The sequence below is a fragment of the Pinus tabuliformis genome, chromosome X (genome assembly GCF_031772625.1).
Source record: "Pinus tabuliformis cultivar Carrire ecotype Pingquan chromosome X, CPIR1, whole genome shotgun sequence".
Taxonomy (NCBI): Eukaryota; Viridiplantae; Streptophyta; class Pinopsida; order Pinales; family Pinaceae; genus Pinus; species Pinus tabuliformis.
In genome coordinates, this window is record NC_142308.1 from 900,112,776 (window position 1) to 900,129,759 (window position 16,984).

Below are 16,984 nucleotides of genomic sequence, written 5' to 3' on the forward strand. Positions count from 1 at the left end.
TAGAATTCAGCCTCTTCGAGGGGGCAACCTCCTTTACATTACATAAATGAACAATTCTTGGATGATACAAATGAAAATACCTCCTTTCTATATATAGGAGTCTAAGTGGTCCCAAAACAATCAAAGCCTACATAACAATAATATTGTAGGGCACAACAATAACAATAGTGGGCTTCTATGTGGCACAATAGTAACAATATGGGCACTACATGGATACATCAATATAATAAGTGGGTTGTAATAATAACAATAAGGGGTTACACTAGTAATATAGGGGCCTAACATGCCCCTCTCCTTCAAAAAGCGTTGTCCTCAACGCTTGAGTAGTTATTGATGCTTCTGTATAAGATTCTTGTCCTTCCATGTGGAATCTTCAGCGGTTAAGTTCTTCCACTTGATAAGATACTCTGAAATTGATCGATTTCGTAGCTGTTGGGTTCTTGTTTCTATGACTGCTCCAAGTTCCAATATGATTTTTCCTTCTTCTTCAATTTTTGGCAATATTGTTTGAATTGGGATCTTTTGCAACTTTTGAATAAATGGCCATACTTCTTCGTCCTTCTTCCATTCATCCCTTGCTTTGTTTATCCAATCTGGATGGATAATAGAAATAGCACAAAAAAATGCTTCCACATCCTCATCCTTGAAGAGTCTTCCCATTCGGTGAGGTCGCCATTTTTTAAGTGCATGTAGTATTGCCAACATTTCCTTCTTATAAATAGCTTGCTTTAGATGTAGCCGTAAAAATACCCAATCACCTACATCAAAACATTTTCCACTATGATATTGATCTACCTGTTGTTTCATTTGATGTTGCGCCGAAGTGGCGTTATCCTTTAAATGTTGGAGAACTTGTTGTTGATGCTCGATGTGATCTTTCACTGCTTGAACCTTTTTCTTCTTGATATGTCCTTCTATCTTTAGAGTTTGAGGAGTGGTAATTTATTCCAATCCTTTACAAGATATGGTCGGATTCATTTCTTGACGCTTGATATGATCTTTCACTTCTTGAATATTTTTCTTCTTGATATGTCCTTCTATCTTGATAGTTTGAGGAGTGGTAATTTCGACCAGTGAATTACAAGATATGGCTAGATTCATTTCTTCTTTCTTGATGTGATCTTTCACTTCTTGCACCTTTTTCTTCTTGATATGTCCTTCTATCTTGAGAGTTTGAGGAGTGGTCATTCTTGCCAATGCTTTACAAGATATGGTCTGATTCATTTCTTCTTTCTCTGGGGTGGTGTCCTGACGTATATCCTCTTCTTTTGATGTTTCTTGATCCTTTTCTTCCTCCTCTTCATATTCTATGTAAAATAATTTCTTCTCAGCACACCTATGACCTTTAGTGCATTTGATATCACAATTGTAACAAAGCCCTTTTTCTCTTTTTTCTTCCAATTGTTGTGGTGTAACCCTTGTAGGTTGTGGAAGGCTGGGAGAAACAACACTTCCATCTTTATAGTTGTGAGGGGTATGCTTCCTGGTTTCCATAATTTTGCTTTCCATTATGTCACAAAGCCCTTTTACTCTTTCCAATTGTTGTGGTGTTGCTCTAAAGAAGGTGTTGCTCTTTATATCCTCATAATGTGCTATCATTTCCTCCGTGAAAATTGACCACATAACAAGTTTTTTACGAGAACAAAGCCCTTTGTACCATAAAAAATTGATCTGGTTCTAAATATGAAGATGCAATACATACCTTTTGTAACAGTTGTACACCATGTATATCAAAATATTGCTCCATCTGAAGTATCCAATTTACCGGATCCTTGCCATCAAACTTCCTCATGTTGCTTTTTCTTGATTTTAGGAGCTCTACCTTGAAACGACTGTAGCTCTGTACTTTCGGATCCTTAAGTTCTGAATTTGTGACCTAGAGTAGCCCTCTGTGTCCTCTTTCCAATGCCACAAGTCTGATCCAAATTGGATTCTCCGAGAAAACGTTATGCACAATCTCCCGCAGTGACCTGATTATAGACTAGTTCAGTAGAGCAAACTTGTATGAAGTTCCACGTGTCACTGTTTCAACATTTGACTCTAAAAAATATATAAACAGCAACTAAAGTCCTTCCTCTTTCTGCACCTTCTTACGAAATTTCAATCCGATGCTCAGAAAGAAAGTTATGACGATTTTCCCCAGGTCACCTGTTTTGAGTGTAATTCAGGAGTCTGCAAAAAGACCAACTTCCGCAGATCATATCTCCGAAACTATCACGCGAAAAGATCTGAAATTCGGACACAAGGTTTAGCGCGCGTTCTTCTCAAATGGGTTTTTTTTGCGACTTCTGAAACGTCACTGAAAAAAAATTATAGCGAACATACCACGATGACCTGTTTGGAGCAGCGAAACCCTAGAATCCAAAGCTCTGATACCAAATGTTATGAAACTAGCTCACAAAAAGATAGAAAAGAGAGATCCACACCTTAGAATTCAGCCTCTTCGAGGGGGAAACCTCCTTTACATTACATAAATGAACAATTCTTGGATGATACAAATGAAAATACCTCCTTTCTATATATAGGAGTCTAAGTGGTCCCAATACAATCAAAGCCTACATAACAATAATATTGTAGGGCACAACAATAACAATAGTGGGCTTCTATGTGGCACAATAGTAACAATATGGGCACTACATGGATACATCAATATAATAAGTGGGTTGTAATAATAACAATAAGGGGTTACACTAGTAATATAGGGGCCTAACATACTGCGAGCAGAAGGATGAAAGTACAGGCTCACTATTTTCAGCCGCACCCACTTGGAATGACTTCCGAGATGCCATCAAGGAGCAGTACTACCCTATCAGAGGCTATGAGGACAAATACATCAAATGGACCACACTGCGGCAGGGACGAGACCAATATGTGCCGGAGTTCACAAACATTTTTCATACCCTTCGCACACAGTTGGGTATCAAATATTCTGAGCTGCATTTGGTACTCAAATACCGTGGCTGCCTACACAGATACATCCAGGAAGAGATGGGGTTCTTGAACATCTCACTCGGCACAACATACCGATACGTTGTCAAAATCGAACAAAAGTTCAAACAGAAGAAGCGAGACTTTGGATCTGCAAATTCGAAGCCCAAAGGACAAAGCCAAGGCGGGGTGGCCCAAGACAACCTGTCGAAGCCGCAAGAAAAGAACGACACCATGAAGCCGAAGAAGGACACAGGAAAGTGGTGTGAGTTCCACAAGAGTCCCACTCATAACACAAGTGAGTTTCGAACCAAGCAGTCACTGGTGGCCGAGTTGAAGGCTTCAGAATCAGATTCATGTTCCGACCCTGAACCAGAACCCGACAAGGGGAATGGCAAAGGGAAGCAGATCGTTGATGCAGATCCCAGAGCCACTGTTGCCACTGCCAAGGTCCAGAAGAATGACCCTGCAGATCCAGAAGAGGGGGAGCTTCTTTTCCACTCAGAGATGTGGGTGAAGGGTTCGCCGCTGCAATTCATTGTCGACAGTGGCAGCCAAAAGAACCTCATTTCAGTAGAGGTCGTCAAGCGGTTGGGCCTACCGACTACACCGCACCCGCAGTCGTACAGTATTGGGTGGCTTCACAAAGGACGAGATCTGAAAGTTTGCCAGCAGTTCCGCCTTCCCTACAGCATCAAGCCCTTCAAAGATGAGGTATTGTGTGATGTTACACCTCTGGATGTTTGTGATGTATTACTAGGCCAACCATACTTGTGGAGGCGACATGTTGTGTATGAGTCTAGGCCTCGTACTGTCATTATTTCTTTGAATAATTCATTATACAGGATACCAGAGGTAGCCCCAGCTACCGCCACATCTTTGATTACTACTAAGAAAGGCAGCAAGCTCATCTCCCAAACTAGGAAATTCATATGTCTGGTTCACTCCCAAAGTAAGGGGAAGATCGTTGCTACATTCATGACCCATCCAAAGGATTCCTCCATGCAGCAACAACAACAAAGGGATACGGTCATGACAGCACACAGGAACAACTTCTCCTCACCCACAGGGATACCACATAAGTTTCAGGTGGGCAACAAATTTTGGTTACATCTGTAGAAAGAACGCCCTACAACAGCCCATCAGAAGCTCCGATCACTACGACATGGTCCTTACACCAGTACCAAGGCTACGGGAAACAATGATTTGAAGCACAACATTCCTCCATTCCTTCGCTTGCACCGAGTGTTCAATGTGGACCATTGCCAACCATGCTTCCCACCATTTCTGGTCACAACAGAGATTGCAGAACAACTCACCAGAGACCCAGCTCAGTAGAAGCTTCCTCATCTCAGGGAGGAACTCAATGCAATGGGGACCATTACTTCCTAAGGGGGGAGGAATGATCCAGGTGGATGTTGGTGGCCACCCACCTATCCCATTTGGATCCCCACAACTGTCTCTTTCAACTTTTTCAATTTCCTAAATTGTAGCACAGTTTACTATTTTTAGCAGTTTTTCGGGTCCTGAACTTCCGGAGCCGTTTTGAGGCCCTAAACGACGTTTTTGGGAAATCTGGGGCAACATGGGTCCACGGAATGATGTTGCCTCCCAAAGTGGTAGTACTCGGATAGATCTTTCTAACGAGTTATCGTACGTGTCAAACGGAGATCGTATGCCAAAGTTACGACACTGGGAAATTGATGTACCAATTTACCCAAACGGGGCAAACAATTTGGCGTTTCATCTTCTAGGGTTAGGTTTCGGGATGTGAAGGGTTTTCCATTGTTTCTCAACAACAAATAGGCCTTCGAGCCTCATTTTAACACAGTTCGGAACAATTTAGAGGCATGTAGCCGCACATTTCTTCTCATAGATAAGCTACCATCGCCCTAGCTGGTTTATTTCCATTTCTGGTTGTAAGCATATTTCAGTATTTTCCATTAATGAAATGAAGTATTATTTCCGTTGCATCTTTGTGTATATCGTTATCTCTGTAATTTGTTGCGTTCCTATTTAAATCCAGATCAAGCCCTAGAATCCAAATGATTGTTACAATCTTAGGAGTAAAGAGGCTCCCCTTACACTTGGGGAACCATAAGAAAATATGAGATTGTTGTTGAGGATGGTTGATCCACCAGCCACCCCAAAGTAGAAAATGCAGAACAAGTCCAGGAAGATGACAACAGACAGGAGTACCTCCATGAGTAGCAAACTGTAGAACACTCCATTGGATAACACGAACATCAATCCTACCCGAGACACCTCGGTGAGCCTACCACCTCTAGACTACAACATTGTGGATGACATGAAGAAAACTCGAGCAAACATCAATTTGTTTAAGTTAGCTAAGATCTAGAGTCAGCGAGACATCCTGCTGCATGCATTGGGATAGACAGTAGTAGACAACACAACCACTACCAACAAGGGAGAAAGAACACCCCCCAGATCAATTTCCACTGTGCTCAACACACTCGGGGTGGAAGAAGAAAATTCAAGTTGCCCTCCATTCTTGCTATCATTTGAATTTTTTAACTACAATGTTCACAATGACTTGGTTGATTCTGGTGCAACAGCCAATGTCATGCCACTCTCCATTGCGAAAAATATCAATGCACAATGGAGCGAGACATCTGTGCAAATCATTGAACTTGATAGAACATCGGTACGAGCCATTGGTGAACTGTCAGACATGATCATCTGACTATCTCATGATAGTCGAGTCCACCAATGCATCAGCATAGTTGTTGTGGACATACCAAAAGCATATAGTCTACTACTCAGTAAAGACTGGTCTATCAAGATGGAGAGATGTTTTGGTACAAGCTAGTCCCATATGTGTCTTTCATACAAGGGAAAATGCAACCAAATCCGGGTATTGTCTAAGAGGTATATGAAGCACAATGTTACCCCCCTTGTTACAGGGAAAAATGTCTATATAGAACTGCTCTATACCACTAAGGTGTGACAGCTGCCTTAAAAACAAATGGAGAAAAGCTACTCTCATTTTTCCTTTATGAATTATAGATAGAGGAACAGAAAGACCAACCACTGTCTTGCGCTAATCTCCTGATTTGATCCTTCTCTTCTTTGATAGTCCTCAGCCACTTGCTCCCTTGCACGCCCAGCTTCACAAAGTACCTGTAAGGTCACAAAAGCATAGCACTATACAAAGACATGGATCTATAATCATAAACAATCTAGGATCATATGTAAATTGACCATACAAATGTAGCAAGCATCAATGACACAAAAGCATGGAGGAAAACTCAAATAGCTTTTATTGATAAACAAGAAAAGAGCCAAGAGGAGTTACAACCAGTTGTTCTGACCCAGCATCAACCTCCCAGCAAAGAAGCCCCTCTTCACCTCAAACAAAGCTTAGATCACCCAACAATCTGATGTTTGTCTCAAGAAACCAACAACAATTCCTTACAATATGCAAAATTCCAGCCTCCAGATCTCTGGGATGAGGGATCCATATATAGATATATGTGAGGGGGATGAGTCAGCTTGTGATTTGATTAGTGTCTTCTCTCTGATAGTTCTTACTTCCACTTGGAGACTAAGGGTCTCTTACTCATCCTTGGTCGAATTCAGTGAGGCAAGTGTCACAGGAGAAGATTCTGGAAGCTTCCATTGCCTCTCCACCTTGCAGAATGACACTGCCATTTGTCATTTCTTGCCCATCGCACCCCACAAAATGGATTTTTGAAATGCAACGGACCCACACAGTGTATTTAGGTGGGATGTAATGCACTTAGCCAGCGGAGAAGCTGCAATGATCCTGTTTTGACCAATTCTCAGTAGTTTCTCATGGAGAACTTCTGGGAGAAGCTGTAATCTATTGACCTTGTTCCTTTAGGGGTTATAACAACACTTTTAGGGACTTAGGAGCCCTTGGTTTATGGAAATTTCATGCTTGGGGTTGGAGGGCCCAAAAATGTCTAGAATAGTTGCCCCCTTATGCATGAGGTCGTTAATCCTTTGATGTCGGGTGAAATGCTTTCTTATGAGGATCCAAAGTTCTTTCAATGCTGAGAGGAGACCTATAATAAGATACAATACAATACATTATCTTCATAATATTTTCATGATCTAGCTGAGGCGGGCATTCCCATGCTCAGCTTTATAAATTCATTTTCATGTACATAGGACAGACAATCCTCTGAGTGTAGACTGATGATTCTGATAGAGCTATCATCCTTTTGAATGGATGATTATCTGTGCAGCAATGATTTACATTTAATGTCTTTATTTCCTTGAATATATATCGCAGCTTGGATGGATGAAACTAGATCCGAGGTCTTCAATCTCGTCTGATCTTCACTCGAAGTACAAGTTGATCCATGTGAGAAATGTTCTGAATTCAAACATGGAAAGACATCGCTTGATTACCAGCCACTGATGTAAACTGTTAACAAGCGCGAGAGGAATCGCCGATAATGATAATGACCCTCAAGGTACTGCAGTACAATTCACGTGGTGTGAATAAAGGACTTGGCGTCGAACACCACGCAAAATCTTTCGGTCAAAGGCCATTGATGTAAACCTGTCATCGGAAGTGAGAAACTTGCCATTGAGGCATGCAAGCTTCAAAGTACTGAATGGGGTGTTCCTAGATCAACTTCCTGGATAATGAGCTGATGTCGACAAGAAGTGATCCGTCACAGGAGGGCCTTAATGAATCCCACATCAATGACACGGAACAGAGTAAATGATTTTAATGGAGGTAAAAACGGTCTGGTGATATAAGTTCAGGGTGGCGGTCATGAAAGAATGGAGCATAAATGTATGGTAGTGGGTGAGACACAGGTGAATTCTCTGAATGACTTCTCTTGAACATATCGGCAACACTGATGTGATGGATTGGTACCATTAACCCCAAACGTGGATGGTATGATGTGACCATGGTGATGTGACCGGTGAATGAAACAACCTAACTCGACTCGGACACGGAGTGGAAGTGTCATGTTCAAGAGCGACTTGCTACCAACAAAGTTTCTTCAAGTTTTCTTCCCAATTTTCCCCAGTCATTGCTGACCAGTACCTCTTTATTTTTGTCAAGCTTCAGGAGGATAACATATGCTTGTTCTATAATTTTCCCTTCGGGAAAACCCATCGCTATGTTTTAACAAGCCTAGCAATAGTGAAACTCGTTCTCGTCTATAGACAATTTGTCGCTATTATACTTTTAACGAGTTTAACGACAAAGATAACGCGGTCCTTTTCAATTTTAGAGAGTCTGAAAAAGAACGTAAAGGTAACTCCAAAATTCCTTTTTCGTCATCTAATCCCTTAAGTCAGAAAAAGTATAAAATAATACAAAAGGGATGAATTTTCGATACTTTTAACGAGCCGAACAAAACAAGCGCTCGATCTTTTTGTGTAATAATCCCTCAGGTCCAAAAAGATTAAAATCTAGAGGAGGGATAGCACTTCCTATCCCTTTAACGAGCTGGAGAGGCCAATGGCTCGACAATGTTTTCATATTTTACGAGTCAATTGAAAAGAGCTTAAAGGAGACTCGTCTTTTGAGGAACGAGTGATAAAATGGGTAGCAGCTAATTCCAGGTAAGGTTTGGAATTTTCCAATCACGACAGTGTCACAAAGGATGGCTAGTGAGATCACTCTTTGCAGTTGTTCCTCAAAATGGGTAAACAATCAAATGGAGGTGAATGATCGGCCAATGAAAAAGTGGAGGTGACAGTGCAAACACGACCAAGGCTTTACTGGCTGAAGTACTACATTCACGACGGTTATTTACTGGGGAATAGTTCATTTTTTAATGAGCTTAAATGCGGGAGGAAACACTTGCTCATGGCTTATGTTTATTTTTTAACGAGCTTGAACTATGTGCTAAAAGTGCTCGATTAATCCAGTCGTGTGATAAGAATGTCTCATATAAAACGGTAATTTTTAGAGTTTTGCCCCACATCCTTTCTTTATGCAAGTTACGAAACGACCAATCCTACGATTTTAAAGGGTTAGAGGTCCTATAAATTTAAAAAATAAATAGTCGCTCTTCGCTTGCACTCCAAAAGGCTTGCATGCCCCCAGGTATAAAACAGAGTTTCAAGGTTACCCCTTCTTTAGCCTGTTAAAACATTTGTTTTACCGAGAGAGGCCTACCTCTTACAGGTTACCCAAAGATTGTTCTATTCATAGCACAAACAAAACACTTGTTCGGTGATGTATACCGAGATAAACAAAGGTGATTGAAGGAGGCTACTCCACTCACATAACTTTGACAAGAGAATCTTGTTCTATAATAACCCCCTCTTCCAATCACGGATGGGAGTACAGACTAGTCATATTCTCTCGCGGAAACTTACCCTATACCCGAAGTTTTCCTGCTGAAGCAGACCAGGGTGCATGCCCCCTGGGTTTCAATCATGTCCCCCCGAATCACTCGCGCTCATTGGGTGGACGGACTGGAGATTGAGACATTTCTTGCGTGAAAATACCATTCAGGGATGGTATATGACTATTTTCTCTGTATGATTCGGGAAATGAAAGCTGGTCTACGAGCTTGACCACTCTTCCTTCGTGCGGAAAACACATTACTCTAAAGAGTGAGGAGACAATTGATCCCATGCAATAAATATAGTCTCGTCCAAGGAGTAGATTGTAATCCAGGGGTCCTTGGACTACCATTATGTTCATGTGAACGGTTTTCCCCCTCAATGTTATGGGCACATTGGGAAGGATCCCTAACAGTCGACTGGTTCCTTTATCAAAGCCTGTTAGATTTCTCATCTCAAGCAAAAGCAATGGCGAACCAAGCGCTTTCCAAGCAGTTGAGGAAAGGATACTCACATAAGCCCCCTCATCTATGATGGCACCAACCATAACCATTCTATATATTTGAACAATGATTCAGAATGGTATACTAGCTAGTAAACGGGGTTTGCCTAGTTGATTCCAGTCAAAGGAGACAACTAGGTTGCTTGGAGGTGGGACCGAATAGACGACCGAGTACGACTCTGACGAACTTCCTTCCTGTGGTAAAGGAATGGGTAAATTACCCCCATATTCGTTGGAGTCTGTGCTTATGAAAATAATTTGGACGGTGTCATCCTTGTTCAATTGTTGTCCTCGGGCCCTAGACCTTGACATTTTGGAACATAGACTCATTTAGAAATCTTCAGGGTATATTCCTTTAGGTAATATTTTCTTTAACGGGAATTCTTGTGTAGAACTCACATTCCATATCCTCACTCGTTTTTATGCGATAGACTCTTATATCCTTTAAAACTAAATCTTAGCCTTCAATATATATTCTCATATTCCTTCTATTTGCAAGATTTTAAAACAATAATCCAACTCCAAATCATCCTTTATCCTTCAAAATCCCTATTGAATCATCAAGCTTTGACTGTGCTCTTTCTCTAACCAAGTTGGATTGTTGACCTGACTCATTGATCAACAATCAACATTTACTCTTCATTGGTTGTGAATGGAAGGTTTTTGGGCTCCTCTATGTATTATGTTTCCTATGTTGTTCCTCTAAAGTGATCTTCCTCGTAAGCCTCTTTTAACTCGGAATTATCTCGGAATTATCGTAATCCCTCCTAAGATTAATGTTACTCAACCTCCATAAAAATTTATTAAAATGAATTAAAGTGATCACAAAAATAGAGGGTACTTGTAACAATGAACAAGGATGTTAAAATTACCCAATGACGTGAAACAAAGTTCTCTCCTATTAACAAATAATTTACATAAAACATTTTAGTCTCATTTATATTGAATTTGACCCTTCTTTTATTGATTTATTAATTGCACCATATATATATATATATATATATATATAATTTTTCTAATTAATTTTATTTATTAATAAAATAATAAATAAGTAATAATATTTTTGCTTTATTAGATATCATTTTTGGGATTCAACTGCGTTAAGTAAGTCATTCAAAGTATGACCATTTCCATGAGAGGTAGTCGTAAAGTGACTAATTTCTCATGATTTTTGAATAGTTCACTTAGCACTCATTGCATCGGGTGATGCTCACAGGGGTGAAGAAGTGGGATTGAAACTAGTGAAATGTGGAGAACGAATCACATAGCATCAATCATCACTTCCGGGGCTTGCACCCGGTAACCAGGACTTCCCAGGAGGTCACCCATCCCAGAACTCCTCTGGCTCAAGCGCGCTTAACTGTGGAGTTTTTCCCCACAATCAAGCCCACTTAGCTTGCTACCCCATTTGCAAAACCTTAGCAAGTATTGTGCCTCATGAACCATTCAGGTAGAGATCCCTTGACTCTTTTTGAATTTAAGTATGGGGGATTTTTGAAATATTTTTGCTTTCAACCTATAAATTTTGATAGAGAACTAGCAACCTCGAGAGATATATGCAATATTGGGCAAGCCACATATATGAAAAACTCATAGTTCAACCTAGGACCAAGAAGAAGCCCTAATCCTTCATGAACTTTTTGTTTAATATATATTTGTCTAATTCTTTTAATTAATTTTATTTATTAATAAATAGTAAATAATTATTCATATTATTTTTTTAACATGGGTGGATGAGATGAAAATCCACCATCCCCACTTGGATGGTTGATCTTCACCACAATATGAGGACTCAGATCTAGGCAATGGAATAAATAGATGATGAGCGCAGCTAACTAGCCTTTAGAAAATAACAGATAGTTTGACTAAGTTCTTTTTCGAAATAACTAATTAAGCCTCTAACCAAGAATTAAAAAGGATTTTAAATTAATATTTAATATTATTTTTGAATTAAGTTAAATTGTTATTTGTATAATAAATAAAATGAATAGAATAATTTCATTTTAATATTAATTAATATTAATATTATTAAATTATATTTGTAAAAAAAACCATTTTATAGAAGTATTATTATGGAGAAAATATATTATTATGGAGAAAATATATTATTATGGAGATAATATCAATAAGAATTAGTATTTGAATAGTTAAATAAATAAAAAAATAATAAGAAGTAAATTTATGGAAATACCATTAGTAAAAATTAAAATTCAAAAAAATATATAATAATAATAATAAATCAATAAATAAATAAATTTATGGAGATGCTATTAATAAAATTTAGAATTCTTATAGATAAATAATAAAAATAACTAACTAACTAACTAACTAATAATAATAATAATAATAATAATAATAATAATAAAGGCCCATGTGGGTGTACTGTTAAGGCACGCCTTGCTATATGTTAGACAAAAATTTAAGAACAAAGAGGAAGGATCAAACACATACTCCAACTGTGGGTGGATTGAGGAGACAAACCTTTTTTCGATCTCTAAGGTTTCTCTAAATTTCCGATGATGAAAGTGGTTAATATTATAAATCGAACCTTTAGGTTCTCAAAATGAGTGAAATGTTTGTCCAAAAGTAAAATGAGATTGACACACTATTCTAAAAAATAAGTCATTTTTAACCAAGTAATAAAAATCCTTTAATTTTTGCTCTTGACCCAATAATAAAAATCCTTCAGTTTTTGCCAAATATATCTCTATTGCCAAATATTTTTACCGAGCGGGTTTAAAAAAAATCGTTAAAAGACACATCTACATCTCATCAATTGGAATGGTAAAGTTTCAAATTTAATCTTAAAGATTTAAATTAGTGGGGCAGATTAGAATGGGATAAACCACAATCATGACTAACAACCATAATGGACATTGCGAGTGGTGTGGTGGTGGTGGTAGAGTTGGTCAAAGATAGCTATGTGGACCCTCACTTGGGGAGATGATCTTATAATTATAATTATATATTGAGGAGGTGAGGCGGAGGTGAGGCCTATTTATACGGACACTGTGGTACTCAATCAAGAACATTGTAGGTGCTCCACGATTTTTCTTAGTGTCGATATTGTTCAGAGACGAGATGGATTCGATCGTATACAAACCTGCATTTTTTCTTTTTCTTATTTTAGCATGCATCCTTGCAGTCCAAACCATGGCAAATCCTGAAGGTTTTGTTTATTGATTCTTCTATCCATCATATGTACTTTGCAATTTTTATGAGCGAGCAGCAGACTCGGTTTATAAATTGCGCTATATAAAGCATGAGATCTACTTTGCAATTTTATTGAATGAGCAGCAGACTGAATGTATATTGATAAACAGGGGACGCGTTAATGGCAGTGAAAAGCGCTTTGCAAGATCCGGATAAAGTTTTAGCAAGCTGGGAAGAGGACATAGAAGACCCTTGCACTTGGTTATATGTCACATGCGATGCCTCCCGCCATGTAATCAGGCTGTAAGTACGTTTGACCTCGCATTGGATTTATGACATCAACATAGTTTTTCCATCTTTTACTTTTTCTCTACTCTAATGAACAGAGATTTGCCACTTAATAATGTGCAGAGATTTGCCACGCAGAAAGCTGAGTGGAACATTATCACCCAAGATATCTCAGCTCTCGCATCTGCAATACCTGTAAGCAAGCATTTCATTATCTTTGCGTCTTGAAATGAAATTATTTATTTGTTGAAGGGCTGTTAATAATGTTCTTGATTGAACGACAGGTATATGCCGAAGAACACTCTGAGTGGTTCTATTCCAGAGAGCTTGGGAGACATGAAAAGCTTGATCAGTATTGATTTGTATGAGAACAATCTTAGTGGACAGATACCTGCCTCTCTTTCGCGCCTGCGGAGTCTTGCTTTCTTGTAAGCTATATTCTCTCATCATTTCAATTTCTCTCATCGTCGAATTCAATATTTACAAATTTCAGGAAACGGAGATCATGCTAATAATTATATCTTCTCTATGTTACAGGCGGTTGAATAACAATCGGTTGTCCGGAAATATTCCCACATCGCTCACTTCCATTTCTTCGTTGCATGTATTGTAAGTTTTTTTACAGCAAAAGCTGGCATAATTATAGCGTGATTTTCATTATCATAATCGTCAGTAAGCCCAGGGAGTCTTTTGGTTGAGATAACGTCGTATTCTGTGAACAGAGATTTGTCACACAACAATCTGAGTGGCCCAGTTCCCACAAGTGGCTCCTTTGCACAGTTTACTGGTCAAAGGTAAGCTAAGCTATGCCAATCTTTATCATAGCTTGCAGTTCAACCACATCCCCTTATATATTATTTTAAAGTTAAAGGCAGAATAATAACTTTATGTACTGCTTCTGGTCCAGCTTCGCACGAAACCCTAACCTCTGCGGCCAAGTCGTGGGGAAGCCATGTGGTCATCCACAACGCAACAGGAAACTACACTAACGTCTATGCGGTGCGGCGAAGTGGCGGGGAAGTCATGTGCTTATTCAAATCAAAATGTCAATAAATTATTGGTCACCCTAAACTCCATGGAGATTTTATTTCCAAATTTTGAAATCCGGCAGGCAGTAGGGTTTATGTGATACTAGAATAGCACATGATGGATTTGAATAATGTATTATTGGTCGACCATAACTCCACCCAGATTTTGTTTATAAATTTTGAAATTGCACTGGGAGTGCGAGATAGATTTGAATATTATATTAGAATAGTACATGATTTTATTATATTGGATGGTGATCTCCTCTTCACAATAGCACAATATTGCATTTGCATTTGCAGGAAGGTTTTCTGTTTCACTTTAAAATTAAGAAATTATTTTTACATGTTATTATGTCAAAAGGCTGCCTTGGGTCAAAATATATTTTAATAAATATTTAATATTCACATTTATATATATTGAATAGTAATTCTCTCTTTCTCTTTAATATGGAGGACTAAGGTATGTATAATTATTTTTCTTATAAGTTTCACTCAATTGGATTAGGAATTTTAAATATAATTAAGGTTTGTAAACTTTTTGTGATCAGTGTTAAAATTCTTGTAAACCTTAGTTAAGAAACCCTAATAACGTGACCTTATTAGTCTCTATAATTTGTAGATAGTCTAGGAAGAAGTTTGAATACCTCAGTAAAATATAGAATTGGATTCGAAACTTTGGAATTAACATCTTGAAAGATGTCTTAGGGTTTAGAGTTTTTTTGTCATACTCTTGTATACTTTTGGCACTTGTCAAAATGAATATTGTACCCACATGTAGAAATATTGATCTTATGTAAAGGAGTCTTTCAAGAAGAAGCTTCCACTCTCTTACACAAGATAAGTATTATATATATATCCATGTTTACCTTTACTATACTTTCTCTTGTATTTTCCTTTGAAGGACAAGCTTGCACGTATTCAAATTATGGCTATATTCATAGGGATACTTCAAAGGAAGGACTTGTATCGAAGCCTTGTTGTAGAATATAGCCTACGAGGTTTGTGATAGGAAGATCTTGAGGTATGTAGCAAGTCTTCTTCATATAAGAATATATGATCATTTTGAATTTACTTTATATTACTAACTCCATTTCTAGGGTTTTCTATAGAATCGTTAAGATTCTATATTGTTAGGGTGACTACTCTTTAGATTGGATCTACCCTTATCATATTATCCTCTTTTGTTTGTTCACTTTTGTAAAACCCTTAACTTTAGGGTTGACTATAGAACCCTAACATTTTTATGCCTAAGGTTAGGTTGATAATGAAACCATAAACTACTTAGGGTTTGTTAATAAAGTCTAAAACATATGATGAAATCCTACTCTCTTAGAGTTTGTTGATATTATGAAATTGTATCCTTTTAAGGTTCATTGCTCATGTCTAGGTTATATGATGAAACCCTCAAAATTTTAGTGTTTGGTAGGTTACGGTTTATGGAAAAGCCCTTGTAATACTTAACGCAAAAGCCTATGAATGCAATACTAGGTATATATGTTCATGTTGGATTCAAATGCTAGTTTGGTTGAACTATTGTATATCTAACTTTAATGTTTTGATGCTTTTGTCTCGGATTCACGTCAAAACCCTATTAGAAATTGATATGAGATTACAGGATTTGATAATGGAACCCTAGATGTAAAATGCTTTAGGTATGCTAACTTGGTTGTTGATATATATGGTTTAGTTTTGATGATGAAATCTAGGGTTTGTGAAAAAACTTAGCTAAAGTTGTTGAAATAAGTGTAGGGGATCCTTGTTTATTATAAACCTAATGAGGTTTACATTTTTAATATCTAAAGTTTTTTTTTTCTTGTTCAAATTTTTATGCTCGCATTATGATAAGATACTAACCCTATATTTATAAATTTAAATTCTCTTGTATACCTGTTGATAAAATTTCGAGGTATATAATCTCCAAGATGTTGAAGATGATTGCCTGATTCATATGTTAGTTGTAATTGATCTTCTCGATCCATCTCATTCAAGTTGATTTTTGAGTTGACATTTCGCACCTACGACTCAGGTTCATCATGAGGAAATGAAACTATCGGGAAAACTGATTTGACCAAGGTATGATAAATATGAATGTATTTTAGGGTTAAATGAGAAAAATTGGCCGACATTACAAATTGAATGAGAAAGGTTTTATTAAGAATATAATGAAAATGAGGGATATGCTTAAATTTTAAAAATGTGAATAATAGAACAAAACGAATGTGTATTTAATATGATGTTTATATTAACTATAATATTTGAAGAAATTATTAATATTCATGAATAGGCCATGTTTATCATGATATAAATAAAATATTTATTTATATAATTCATACATGTTGATAAATTGATGATAATGTTGAACATGATGGAAAGAGGGAGCTATAAGAACCTTGAGAACATTAAAGTATACATTTGTGAACGAAATATAACCTTGTTTCCATATGAAGGAACGATGTTTTGGAAAAAGAAATTTCTTTGATAATATTATGATAGAGAAAGAAAAAGCGTGTATAGCTGAAAGAATAGAGTTATTGACCTCCCTAAGTTGAGAGGGAGGTTGGATGAAGTAAAGTGTATATCCTCCATATTAAGAAAGAGGGCATTATCTTGGAATTATGAATATTATCAATAAGGAAAGAATCAAATCAGATAATGGGTAAAGCACTATAGGTGATTGTTCTTAAATTGATGAAGCTGCAAACTAAACTTGGATGTATTGAATAAGTGTTGAGGTTTAGGTTGGTACTACTAAAGAAAATGAATAAAGTAGCTTCCATAG

The 16,984-nt window shown here is 37.6% G+C and overlaps 1 protein-coding gene across 1 annotated transcript in view; it reads left to right on the top strand.

Annotated features, from left to right (window-relative positions):
* Positions 1-14,166, top strand: part of LOC149142589 (uncharacterized) — a 47,244-nt gene extending 33,078 nt beyond the window's left edge. Inside the window, exons 2-7 of the mRNA XM_089451519.1 lie at positions 13,060-13,192; positions 13,301-13,372; positions 13,462-13,605; positions 13,715-13,786; positions 13,900-13,971; positions 14,085-14,166. Coding sequence (XP_089307645.1) covers positions 13,071-13,192; positions 13,301-13,372; positions 13,462-13,605; positions 13,715-13,786; positions 13,900-13,971; positions 14,085-14,166 — 564 coding nt within the window. The 5' untranslated portion in view covers positions 13,060-13,070. The remainder of the gene's footprint in view (positions 1-13,059; positions 13,193-13,300; positions 13,373-13,461; positions 13,606-13,714; positions 13,787-13,899; positions 13,972-14,084) is intronic.
* The last annotated feature ends 2,818 nt before the right edge of the window (positions 14,167-16,984 follow it).